Raw genomic sequence first — 13999 nt, forward strand, 5'->3', positions numbered from 1 at the left:
GCTGACCTGTTTCCAGAGGCCTCCCTGCTACACGTAGCAGGGTGAACCTGGGCACCTTATCAAAATAGAGGAAATAGGAACGTTCGTGTCACCCGTGTGCGTGCCATCCACTCTGAGTAAATCGCAGACACTAGGTCGGGAATGGGAAGGGAGGGCTGGATAAGCACTCCTCCTACTCACTTTAGAGTCCAAGGTTAATCATTAGAACCCCTTCTTGAACACAGAGCAGCCCCCCTCCTGTGCATATGTATTTCTTTGGCAAAATCACAGCCCCAACTCTGAAGTCCAACTCTAAACCTTCTTAGGGTCTGCACCCCTGCAGTTGAGGTGGGCTGCAGAAAATCACACAGCTATGGTCCTATTTGAAGTACCTAAGCAAACCTCCACAGTGCCTGGCAATATTCCTACATTTTGCTGGTACATTCCCTCCCCCTCTCTTTCTCAGACAACCATTTCATGCCCTTCCTTGCTTGAAATTCTAACCCTCCCTTCCGTATTCCACCCTATCCCTAGCTAATAACCTTGCCGCTTCCACTTTCCTGAGAAGACTGAAGAAGTCAGTGTGCCCTGCTCATCTAGGGGCCACAGCTCTCCCTTCCTTCCTGCTACCCAAGGCTGGTGCCACCACTTAGGCCATCGCTCCTGACCTCGGTGGCTTACTCAGCCATTCTCTACAACCGCGTAAATGTTTCCCTTTCTACAGACATATTCCTATCAGCACATAGTGTCACCTCCTCCATCTTAAAAACCCTTATCTCTCTATATCCCAACTTTCCCCTCCCCTCCAATTCTCTGCTCCCCTTTACAGCAACACTCTGGAACTGTAAATATTCCAATTTCCCTCCTTTCATTTGCTTTTAAACCTACTCCATCCGTACACCTAAAACCTTTGTAAAGGTCACCAGGGCCTCTACCTGGCCAAATCCAGTGATCAGTTCTCAGTCCTCCTCTAACATATTACTTCCAATCTAAGACACCAATATCTCCTATGTTGATTAAATTGTCACTTTCCACCAACTATAAAATGCATTCTTATTTTAGAGATATTAAATGTGAAAAAAAATTCCTGTTTAAGACTCAGTGAACTGTGGTACTTGATTCATCAGCAAAATCCCACCCTATGGATCACTCCTCCTGAAAATACTTCCTCTTCCTGGCTTTCAGGCCACCACATCCCTCAGTTGCCTTCCTCTCCTATTCCTCTTCCTTTCCTGCACCTCTTGATAATGGACAGTCCTGAGACTCAGGCCTCTTCTTTCTCTTCATTCCCTCCCCTTAGATGATCTTAATCAGGCTCAAGGTTTTAATTTCATCTAAAGGCTGGGTGATGAAATCACAAGTTTTTCTCCTTAGTTCCAACCTCTCTTCTGAACTCAAGACTCACAAGATCAACTTCTGACTAAACTCCTCTACCGGAATATCTAACAGACATCTCAAACTCAGCAGGTCCAAAGTTGCTGTGTTCCTTTTCCCCTTGGACCACCACCACACACACAGTTTGGGAGTTTGTCTGCGTTGCTGGTTGACTGTGATGTGTCTGATGGACAGCACAAGCACCATACCTGGCACACAGCAGGTGCAACAGATTAGCTAACCTTTAAAACATAAACACATCAGGTCACACTCCTACTCAAAACTCCGGTGGCACCTCATTTTGCTCAGTTAAGAGCCTGAGTTGGGTGCCCCTACAAGGTCCTTCTCAACTTGACCTTTCTGACCTCATCTTCCCTACCATTCACACAGCTCTAGCCAAACTAGGCAGTCCTGTGTTGGGACCCTGGCACTTGCTGCGCCCTCCTTGTCGATGGTTCTTTCTCCAGATGTTGTATGCCTCGCACTTTCACCTGTTTCAGGTATGTTCATAAAAGTCATCTCGGTGAAGACTAACCTGATCATCCCATTCATCTAGCCCTGTGACCTAATTCCCTTTATGCATTGCTACATTTATTTTCTCTCACAGCATGATTCTTCTTCTAATACGCAATATAATGTATGTATTTATTATATGTTCACTTGCATATCTTTTTTTTTTCTTTGAGACAGAGTCTCACTCTGTTATCCTGGGTTGAGTGCCTTGGTGTCACTCATAGCAACCTCAAATTCTTGGGCCCAAGTGATCCTCTTGCCTTAGCCTTCTGAGTAGCTGAGACTACAGACACCCGCTACCATACTCAGCTATTTTTTAAAAAATGGGGTCTTGCTCTTGTTCAGACTGGTCCTGAACTCCTGAGCTCCAGCAATCCACCTGCCTCAGCCTCCCAGAGTGCTAGGATTACAGGTGTGAGCCACTGCACCTGGCCTGTATATCAATTTCACGGGCTGTTTTGCCCATGAAAACTTAAGCTCCGCGAGAACTTAACATTTTTCTGTATTATTGATTGACTGACATATTTGATTGACAGTATCAGAACAGCACCTTGACCATAATAGGCTCTTATTTAAAATTTGTTGAATTAATAGAAAAGGCAGATGTTGGGGAAAAGAGGGAAACTATTTGCCTTGTATAAACAAACACAAAGAAATACCAGTGTGGGGAAGACTCTGAAGCAGTGGTGGCAGTGGGGAGGCTGTTGCTGTTGTTCATTCCTTTTTGCTCACCTCCTCTCAGAGGGGGAATCAGGGCAGGCAGCAGAGCCGGACATGAAGCAACCCCTGAGATGGTGCTGCAACCAAACTACCGCTGTAGGATAATGGCCAACCCTCCCAGTCTAGAGAAATAACTTCAGGTGGGTTGGGAGGTGGAAGGAGAGGAGGAAGGAGAGGAGGTTTTTTCTTTTCTCTTTTCTCCACAGCAGTGATTTAATAAGCCTTGACAATTACATACAAACACTTGAGGATCAAAAGAAGATTAATTAGTAATGCTATTTAACACTTCTTTCTCTCCCTTTATGCAAAAAGATATATATAAAGTGTAATCTGCAGTGTCTTAAGCAGACCAACAGTACTTTTTTAATTAATTGGCTAATAGAAATCAGCTTTCCATAATTCTGTTAGTCTCTTTTTGCATAAAAAGAAATGATCAGACAGACATCCTTTTTACACTGAAAACAACTCTTTAAGAAAGTGCTTTTAGGATGCCCTGGCATTTATGACTAGAAAGAAATGAATATTCCAAAACTCCCCAAGGTCTTGTAACACTGAAATGAAATATGAATATGGATCGGTTATCTCCCTCATTCTGGTTCTTTCATTTCAGGCAATCTGCTTATAAATTAAAATAAATTTTTAGGAAAAAGCAATGAATCATCTGAAGAATAATTAAAAGTAAACTTTGTGGAACAAAATGCACAATGATAGAAAAGTAATAAGACTATACTTAATGAAAGGTGGCGATGTGCTCATCAAAATCATGGAAGACAAAAATAAAGTAATTTTCAGGAAGTTTCTCTCAAAATCTTTCATTAAAAAATGTACTTAATAAAACAGAAGGCTGTTTTCCAGCATTCAAAAAATTACGAAAACTGGGCGGCGCCTGTGGCTCAGTGAGTAGGGCGCCAGCCCCATATGCCGAGGGTGGCGGGTTCAAACCCAGCCCCGGCCAAACTGCAACCAAAAAATAGCCAGGCGTTGTGGCGGGCGCCTGTAGTCCCAGCTGCTGGGGAGGCTGAGGCAAGAGAATCGCGTAAGCCCAAGAGTAGAGGTTGCTGTGAGCCGTGTGACGCCACGGCACTCTACCCGAGGGCGGTACAGTGAGACTCTGTCTCTACAAAAAAAAAAAAAAAAAAAAATTACGAAAACTATGTTGCACGTCTCTGTATTAACTGTTGTCTCATTCTACAAACTCCTTCCCACATAGAACTGCCTTCAGTGACAGAATGCCACTACCCCTAAGATTGTTTCAAATGATTATTTAAAAATTTAAAGATATTTAAATGCTAACTGGGCATCAAATGCTTAAACCCCGATCATGCAGCGACTGGAACAAATACATTTAGATGGGCAGCCTAATCCTCTTTTTGTGAAAACTATTGAAGTTGAGGAGTTGCTTCTGAAAATGCCAAATGAAAACATTCCAAACCACTGACTGACAGTCAGAAATTGGACAGAAATAATATAATCAAAAGCAATATTGAGAACATGGGCTATTGTAAAATGTACAATGTCTTTCTCTTACAATCCAAGTCAGCCATGACCTTCTAGTTAATTAAGATAAATATTAAGATTAGAGATACTTGACATAGTTGGTTGAAGCCTTCTGAGTCCTTGAGTGTGGCCTTTTGACTGAATCTAAATAAATCCCCTTATTAAAAGGGATTTGTTCTGTGAAGTCTGGATTCAGTTAAGGGTCCACACTCGGGGGTCTGGGGGGCCATAAGTGGCTTTGAGGGGGTAGGTTCCCCACCCTGATGTAGGCTATTGCAAAATGTACAAAATCCTTTTCTTACAATTAAAGTCAGCCATTGCCCCCCAGGTAATCAAGATAAATATTAAGATTATGGATCCTTGACATGGCTAGATGAACAAACTGAATACGTATCTGTAATTACGAAATAGAAGCAGTAACTGCTATTTGCCCAACCAGAAAACAATTGGATCCAACCCTCCCTCTTTTCTAAGAAGTTTGAGGCAAAACCCTATTATTAGAAACAGAAAAGCATGGCACACAGCAGATTTTCAAAACCAAAGATTAAACCTACCAAATAGATTGAAATAACTCAAAAACTATCCACACTAAATACCCAACATTTATGAAATATTGTTCCTCCTCACCTGTATATTTTCTTTACTGCAAAGAGGTTTTCCTGGGTCAAATGACTGAACTATCTGTTAAAATATAAAGAGTTGAAACAAGATGATTTGAATATTCTTTTAAATGAAACTGTTAATACATTCTTCTAAAATTATGAATAGCTACCATTTTTATTGTTAAAGTAATGTTTATTCCAGTGAGAAAAGAATAGTATAGTATAAAGAAGAAAGTGAAAATCATGCATAAGTCAACTTCCTCTAGGTGATTGATGCTAATATTTTGATATGTTCCCTACCAATTTCACTTTGATATAATTTTTTAAATTATGTATAGATTTCTTTTCCATTTTCACTAAACACAATAGCATACTTTTCTCCCCATGCCATTAGTCTAATAGGTACATAATATATATATTTTTAAAAGTAGGTCATATTCTACCCTACAAATGCAGTATAACTTCTTTCTTATAATTATTAGGCATCTAAGGGGGACACTTCCCACTGCCACCTCACCATTCAACACCAGTTTAAACAACACCAATGACTATTTTTGTCTGCCTTTCTGATTATCGTCTTTGGATAGATTCCTAGAAGCGGAATTTCTAGGTCAGAAGATAAAAATATATTGAGAAAATTGGAAGGGACTGGCTCATTTTTACACACCCACCCACGGAGTATGAAAATGCCAAGATTATTGAACTTTTAACAACGTTGAATATTACCACGTTAAAAAATCTTTGCCAGTTTGAGGTAACATTGTATTTCTAGTCATAATGACTACTTTTGTGGTTTTCTTCCTGTTAATACATTTGGTTCTAAATGTAATTCTGCCTTTGCAAACATTTAGTTTGTCATAGGATGCTGTGTTATCATCAAGTAGGATGCATGCCTCTTGGTACAGAAAGCCTTTGTTAAAAGATGCCTTTTCGGGCAGCGCCTGTGGCTCAAGGAGTAGGGCGCCGGTCCCATATGCTGGAGGTGGCGGGTTCAAACCCAGCCCCGGCCAAAAAAAAAAAAATCACACACACACACAAAAAAAGATGCCTTTTCACAGAAGCCAGTACTGGCTCCTCCCACATCCCTGTGGTCACCAAGAAGTTACCAAGCTTTGGATAGGTTCCTCACACCTGAATGATAGCCTACCTCAAGCACCTGTACCTCTTTGTTTAAGGTCATTCTGTGGCCATAAGAATGTTCAGGAGAGACTTACAAGTCTCTCCTTACCAGTGAAGAACAAGAGAAATGTTCTATCTCATCTCTGAGAACCACAGTTGCCCACAGCAGTTACCTTCCCTTTAATACTTTCTGGATTGGTTTTCTCCCTTCTTTATCTAACTTTTGCACTCATTCACTATAATTTCTGGAATCTCTTCCCAACTATGCAACTTGTTTTCAAATTCTAGTCTCAGGATCTGCTTTTGAGGAAACTCAAACCAATATATCACATATAGATTTTATTGGGAAAAAGTATTGGTAAATGTTTAAACATTTTTTTTCCTTCTTTGAAGACATTTTTATTGTCCATAATACAAAGAAAAGTAACGAAATCTAGGAGGAGATCTTTGATGGTATAAATTGAAGAGAGTTAATAATGAGACTTTAGACTTGGTGTAAGAGCAGAATCCTAGTATGAGTATAATGTTAAAAATATAGATTTTTTAAAAGGAATATGAAAAGCCCAATAGCATTCTGAAGACTTTTTCAGTTCTTTTGAAAGTGAAATTTAATTCATCAATCCCTTTTTTAAATAACTAGCCTGCAGCCTAATAACATTGGCACCTATTTTAATTATAAACCCTGAACGCATTTCCTCTTTTAATTACAGTTTTTAAATTCCCAATTGAAGCTGGAACGCTGCAAATTAACTTCCAGACTATAAAATCTGAAATCAGAATCCACTGGGATATAATTCACCCACTCGTTTATCCCACAAAAGCTAGTTGATAAAAACGAAGTTTGGAATTTACATGTGAAAAATAGTTTTAGACCTTTTGTTTGTTTTTGTGAAAATATTGGCCATTGAAACAAACTCTACCTTGTTTCTCACTCTACTCAACTGGTTTCTCTTTCCTTCTCATCTCCCTGGACTCCCTCACTGGACTATAAGCTCCAGGAAATCAATAATTCCATTGATGTGTTAACTCTGTGTTCTATCCCCAGGACTGTATATGCACACCCCAGATACAAACATAGATGGGGTGTGCACACACACACAAATATGCATGGATCCTATTGCATAATAGATGTTCCTCTTAGGATGTTCTGTGGAAGGCCTCACACTTACCCTATTGCAATAAATAATGAAAGTTGTAACAGTCATATGGAGTAATAAACATGTATGTTTTGGGGAAATATGCTGAAGTAATGGACATACTATATGTGAATATAATGGCCACTTATGCAAGTGATTTTCAAGACTTATAGCCCATTCCCCAGGTTCATTAAAGTCCTCCAGATTTGAACCCAGTGAGCACTGTGTTGCATCTGTCCAACTCATTCCTCTCACACCATCTGCCCCAGGCAAAGGGAGTCACTGTCTCCTAATTCCTTTACTGTGGGCCTGTGAGAGTCTAAGCATCTGCCTGAAGCAAGATCACCCAGTGATCCCCAGATCACCGTGAAAACCAAAGCCGAGGAAAATGACAGCTCACTCTGATTTAATTTATGCTTTAAAGTCAACTCCAGTATTCATTTTCAAGGATGCTTCAATTATCCAATTTACAAAATACAAATTAAGCAAGCCAGGTAAAACTATCTCCGTTAAAATCAAAAACAATGAGACAAAATAGAGGGATGTTTTCACAGAAGTCAGAAGAAATTTGAACAGCACATTCTTAACTCTTGGGTATGAAGTATAAAAATCAAAAAGATCCAACTAAGGTATGAGGAAAGACTATTTTGATGAAGAACATTAACCAGAAATGATAAGATTAGACCCCAAAAATATAAGAGGTAGAGGCTGATAAATGTGTCTAATGAGACGGCCACGGTAACTACAGCAGTGTCTGTGAGCCAGAATTCAACTGCAAAAATCTATTCCAAAGCCACATCTCCTCTCATCCCCAACACACTTCCATTCCAGATAAATGAAGCCTGATGAAAACCTGATGTGAGTTGTAACCAGGCTTACCAAAGAGGTCTGGAGTACTGAAGACTTATAAATATTCTTCTGTGGGAGTACATCCCTACATTTTAGGAACAAACCTTTGAAAATAAAGAAGTGGCTTTGAATCAAATTGCAGGTTACCTTCATTTTTCCAATAGGTTTATAGCCAGCGGGTATTGAGCAAGGCATGTTTTTTCCATAAACAATATGCATTATCTCATTAAAAGCATCAGAAAAAAATCCCAAATCTATAAGGACTTCTATCTGTAAAAGAAAGCAAAAATAACACTTTTTAATTAAATAATTTGTTTGACTTATAACAAAAGGTTAGAGAAAAATCATCCAATTCCTGAGATCTGGAATTTCTGCTAAATGTCGGTAATGCGCTATGCACTAATGTGTACTAGACGCAAGTGGAGGAAGGCGTGGGTGTCTGTGAGCACGCTCATTTACATGTGCAATGAGCCATGGAGCTGACAACAGCAGCAGGCAGCTGCTCACAACAACGGGCATTTATCAGATGTCGCTCACTTCATCAGAGGCAAACATATAAAAATATGATAGCTGTAAAAAGTTTTAAAAAATCATTATTTTGTTCACATTATAAACTATGGCTTACAAAGAAAACAAAACAGTCCTGGGGTTTTCTAACACTCTGAGGAAAATCAAACCAGGAGACTACTTCACAATGTACCCACACAGAGACGGCGATCAGATGTCTTATCCATAACTAGTGGACACTGTCAATTTTAAAGACATATGCTTAAGAATATTAATTGATTAATCACTATACATCTCATATGGCTTATTTAGAATGGAATCCAGAAGGAGTATCAATCAGGAAATTGAAGCAAGAAAAGAAAATTCTTATTTCCATTCATTCATTCTACATATTTACTGAGCACATCCTATGCACCAAGCCTTCTTGGAGGTTACATTCCATTGGGATGCATATTTAGCTAAATGTAAGTAACACATGAAGATATAAGCAACAAGAAAAGGCTTAGCAGGGCGGTGCCTTGTGGCTCAAGGAGTAGGGCGCCGGTCCCATATGTCGGAGGTGGCGGGTTCAAACCCAGCCCCGGCCAAAAAAAAGAAAAGGCTTAGCAGTGGTTCTCAACCTTCCTAATGGCATGACCCTTTAATACAGTTCCTCATGTTGTGGTGACCCCCAACCATAAAATTATTTTCGTTGCAGCAAGATTGAGAACCACTGGAGAGGATACTAACAGGAACTGTTTTCAAGATTGTGCTCAGGAAAGAATTCTCAGTGGAGAAGACCTGACAGAGGTGATTTGGGAATGACGTTAAGGGACAAGTAAAAATCTGCTGAAGGAACCTCAGTAACAAAGGTCGTGCATGGGGCAAGAGCTCAGGGAGGGAGGAGAGTGCAGAGGTGGGAGGAAAGGGCAGCCAGGGAGGGTGTCAAGTGGAGCCTAAAAACCAGAGAAAGAACTTCGCATTTTATTCTCTGAGTGACAAGAAGTTCTTAGAAAGCTTTAACCTGACTTATGTTTTGAAAGCATCTAGTGATTTTTATAGAGAACAGAGGAAAGAAAATATGGAAGCAGGGAATAAAATACAAAATTGGATTAAGATATGTAAAACATAAAAAAAGAAAAATCAACTTATCCTCTGCATGTCTACCATTTTACTCTCTGTTTTCCTTTCATTATTATCTTAGGAATCTCAAGATTATGTAAATTTGAAAGAAATAAATAGAAGGTAAGTAGGAAAAATTGGATATGCAAATTACATGAAAATAAGGAACAGGGGAATTTTTTAACAGAGAAAATTTTATATATATATACATATATATATATATTATACATATATACTTGAATGTTGATTGCATACTTTGGTTCTTGTCTAAGACACATTAGGCACCAAACTCCCCAGTGCTATATAACATCAAAGTAAGCACATAAGGAGACATAGGAACTCTCTCAGAAGTCTAGCTTTTCCATTTTTCTCATTACCCCTAAGAGGAAACACTTCCCCGTACCTGTGTATGGTTAGTCTCCTTGGGTCTTGCCTATAAAATCTCTATACACAGACTATCTTGGCCTTGTTGTATCATACCATTCTGACCATTCGAAAAAGCAATAGCTTTAAATAATGGACATATATTTTCAAAAGTGGCCAACACTGTGAACACAACCAAGCCAGATGGTAAAAAGAACTGCCCATAAATCAACTCTTCACACACACAGACACAAAACCATCTGCACCCTTCCTAGGGACATTCGATATGTTGAGAAGAATAAATCTTCTGAGAAGTTGGCAGTTCTAAAGTTGAGCCAAGGTCAGGTGCAGTGGCTCACATCTCTAATCTTAGCACTTTGGGAGGTTGAGACGGGTGTATTACTTGAGCTCAGGAGTTTGAGACCAGCCTGAGCAAGAGTAAGACTCTTGTCTCTACCCAAAATAGAAAAACTGAGACAAGAGAATCTCTTGAGGCCAAGAGTGGGAAGTTGCTATGAGCTATGACGCCACAGCACTCTACCCAGGGCAACAGCTTGAGACTCTGTCTCAAAAAAAAATAAATAAATAAAATAAAGTTGAGTCAGGCACACTGATCACAAGGAGGTCTTAAAGCTCTCCTGGAAAGACACAGGGACCCTATGGAAACTTAACGGCGTGATCTCTTATTATTTGATGTGTCAAAAAGCATCACTGTCTGTTGTTTCTTTACTGACACTTCTGTCTTCCCACTCACTGACCCCTGATTATTTCAGAAGAATAAGCAAACTCAGCTCACACTGCTGCCATTTCTTCCTCTGTATAATCCATCAGTTGCCCTTTCACCACTTCTGTCAGAACCCTGGTCTGGTTTTTCAATCCTGCTATACCAGTAAGATCCCACTTCTCCCTCATTCTGCTCCAACACTTAACATATAAAAGATCTAATCATGCTATTCTCCTGATCACAATTCTATAACTAGGCTGGGCATGGTGGCTCATGCCTATGACCTAGCTCTCTGGAAGGCTGAGGTTGGAAAATTGCTGAAGGTCTGGAGTTCAAGACCAGGCTGAGCAAGAGTGAAACCCCCATCTCTACTAAAATTAGAAAAAATTAGCCTCAGGCCACAACAATGTACTACGGGCCCTCGATAAAGCCCCAGGGGAAAAATCAAAGGGAGTAAAATAACCGTGGGGCGGAATCAGCAGAAAAACTCTGGTAACATGAATAACCAGAATAGATCAACCCCCCGAAGAAAAGATACGGCAGATGTAATTGAAGATCTCATTCATAAACAACTGGCTCAGATGTCAGAAATCGAATTCAGAATTTGGATTGCAGACAAGATTAATAAAATGGAATTAGGAATTTGAGGAGAAATTCAAAAGTTGTCTCAAAAATTTAACGAATTTAAAGACAAAACAACCAAAGACTTACACACACTGAAGCAAGAATTTACAGCCCTCAAAGATATGAAAAATACAGTAGAATCCCTCAGCAACAGAATGGAGCAAGCAGAAGAGAGGATTTCTTTATCTTCTGATTGAAGATAAAGTCTTCGAATGCTCCCAATCTGTCAAAGAGGAAGAGAAATGGAGAGCAAAAACGGATTATTCACTCAGAGAACTCTGGGATAATTCAAAGAAAAGCAATATACGAATAATTGGGATTTCTGAGAATGATGAAGTGGCCTCGATGGGCACAGAGGCCCAGATTCTACATGAAATTATGAAAGAAATTTTTCGAGACATGCCTAGAGAATCTGAAATTCAGATGGCAGACTGCTTCAGAACCCCAGCACGATTCAACCCCAATAAGTCATCCCCCAGGCATATCATAATTAGCTTCACTAAAGTTAATATGAAAGAGAAGATTCTCAAAGCAGCCCGGTGAAAGAAAACCATTACGTACAAAGGAAAGAATATTAGAATAACTGCAGATCTCTCTGCTGAAACTTTTCAAGCAAGAAGAGGGTGGTCATCGACTTTTAACCTCCTAAAGCAAAATAACTTTCAACCCAGGATCTTGTATCCAGCTAAACTGAGTTTCATTTATGATGGAGAAATTAAATACTTCAATGACATTCATATGTTGAAAAAATATGCCATAAGTAAACCAGCTCTTCAGGATATTCTCAGACCTATCCTCCACAATGACCAATCCTATACCACAAAGGTAAACTCACTCAGAAACTTCGGATCAAACTCCAACTTCCACACTGGCGAAAGGATTAAAAATGTCTACTGGACCTTTGAAAAACTCGATACCCAAAATTCCACCAGACTTATCAATACTCTCCATTAATGTGAATGGCTTAAACTGCCCTCTAAAGAGGCATAGGTTAGCTGACTGGATACAAAAACTCAAGCCAGATATTTGTTGCATACAAGAGTCACATCTTAACTTAAAAGACAAATACAGACTCAGGGTGAAAGGATGGTCATCCATATTTCAGGCAAATGGTAATCAGAAAAAAGCAGGTGTTGCAATTTTATTTGCAGATACAGTAGGCTTTAAACCAACAAGAGTAAGGAAGGACAAGAACGGTCACTTCATATTTGTTAAGGGTAATACTCAATATGATGAGATCTCAATTATTAATATCTATGCACCCAACCAGAATGCACCTCAATTTATAAGAGAAACTCTAACAGACATGAGTAACTTGATTTCCTCCAGCTCCATAATCGTCAGAGATTTCAACACTCTTTGGCAGTGTTGGATCGATCCTCCAGAAAGAAGCTGAACAAAGAAATCTTAGATTTAAACCTAACCATCCAATATTTAGATTTAGCAGACATCTACAGAACATTTCATCCCAACAAAACTGAATACACATACTTCTCATCAGCCCACGGAACTTACTCCAAAATTGACCACATTTAAGTCACAAGTCTAACCTCAGTAAATTTAAAGGAATAGAAATTATTCCTTGCATCTTCTCGGACCATCATGGAATAAAACTTGAACTGAGTAACAATAGGAATCTGCATACTCATACAAAAACATGGAAGTTAAATAACCTTATGCTGAATGATAGCTGGGTCAGAGATGAGATTAAGAAAGAAATCGCCAATTTTTTGGAACAAAACGACAATGAAGACACAAACTATCAGAACCTCTGGGACACCGCAAAGGCAGTTCTAAGAGGGAAATTTATAGCACTGCAAGCCTTCCTCAAGAGAACGGAAAGAGAGGAAGTTAACAACTTAACGGGATATCTCAAGCAACTGGAAAAGGAAGAACATTCCAACCCCAAACGCAGTAGAAGAAAAGAAATAACCAAAATTAGAGCAAATTAAATGAAATTGAAAACAAAAGAATTATACAACAGATCAATAAATCAAAAAGCTGGTTTTTTGAAAAGGTCAATAAAATAGATAAACCTCTGGCCAACCTAATCAGAAAAAAAAGAGTAAAATCTCTAATATCATCAATCAGAAACAACAAAGACGAAATAACAACAGACTCCTCAGAAATCAAAAAAATCCTTAATGAATATTACAAGAAACTTTATTCTCAGAAATATGAAAATTTGAAGGAAATTGACCGATACTTGGAAGCACGTCACCTTCCAAGACTTAGCCAGAATCAAGTGGAAATACTGAACAGGCCCATATCAAGTTCAGAAATAGCATCAACTATACAAAACCTCCCTAAAAAGAAAAGCCCAGGACCAGATGGTTTCACGTCAGAATTCTACCAAACCTTTAAAGAGGAATTAGTACCTATATTACTCAACCTGTTCCAAAAGGTAGAAAAAGAAGGAAGACTACCCAACACGTTCTATGAAGCAAACATCACCCTGATCCCCAAACCAGGAAAAGACCCAACAAGAAAAGAAAATTATAGACCGATATCACTAATGAATATAGATGCAAAAATATTCAACAAGATCCTAACAAACAGAATCCAGCAACACATCAAACAAATTATACACCATGACCAAGTTGGTTTTATCCCAGGGTCTCAAGGCTGGTTCAATATACGTAAATCTATAAATGTAATTCAGCACATAAACAAATTAAAAAACAAAGACCATATGATTCTCTCAATCGATGCAGAAAAAGCTTTTGATAATATCCAGCATCCCTTCATGATCAGAAAACTCAAGAAAATTGGTCTGGAAGGGACTTTTCTTAAACTGATAGAAGCCATCTACAGCAAACCCACAGCCAATATCATATTGAATGGAGTTAAATTGGAATCATTTCCACTCAGATCAGGAACCAGACAAGTCT

At 39.1% G+C, this 13999-nt stretch overlaps 1 protein-coding gene across 1 annotated transcript in view; it reads right to left on the minus strand.

The window, feature by feature from the left end:
* The window catches only part of CFAP54 (cilia and flagella associated protein 54), a 339644-nt gene that overhangs the window by 122899 nt on the left and 202746 nt on the right, over positions 1-13999 (minus strand). Inside the window, exons 47-48 of the mRNA XM_053586325.1 lie at positions 7937-8059; positions 4711-4764 (exon numbers count right to left, since the gene is read on the minus strand). Coding sequence (XP_053442300.1) covers positions 4711-4764; positions 7937-8059 — 177 coding nt within the window. The remainder of the gene's footprint in view (positions 1-4710; positions 4765-7936; positions 8060-13999) is intronic.

Source organism: Nycticebus coucang, chromosome 3, assembly GCF_027406575.1.
Source record: "Nycticebus coucang isolate mNycCou1 chromosome 3, mNycCou1.pri, whole genome shotgun sequence".
NCBI lineage: Eukaryota > Metazoa > Chordata > Mammalia > Primates > Lorisidae > Nycticebus > Nycticebus coucang.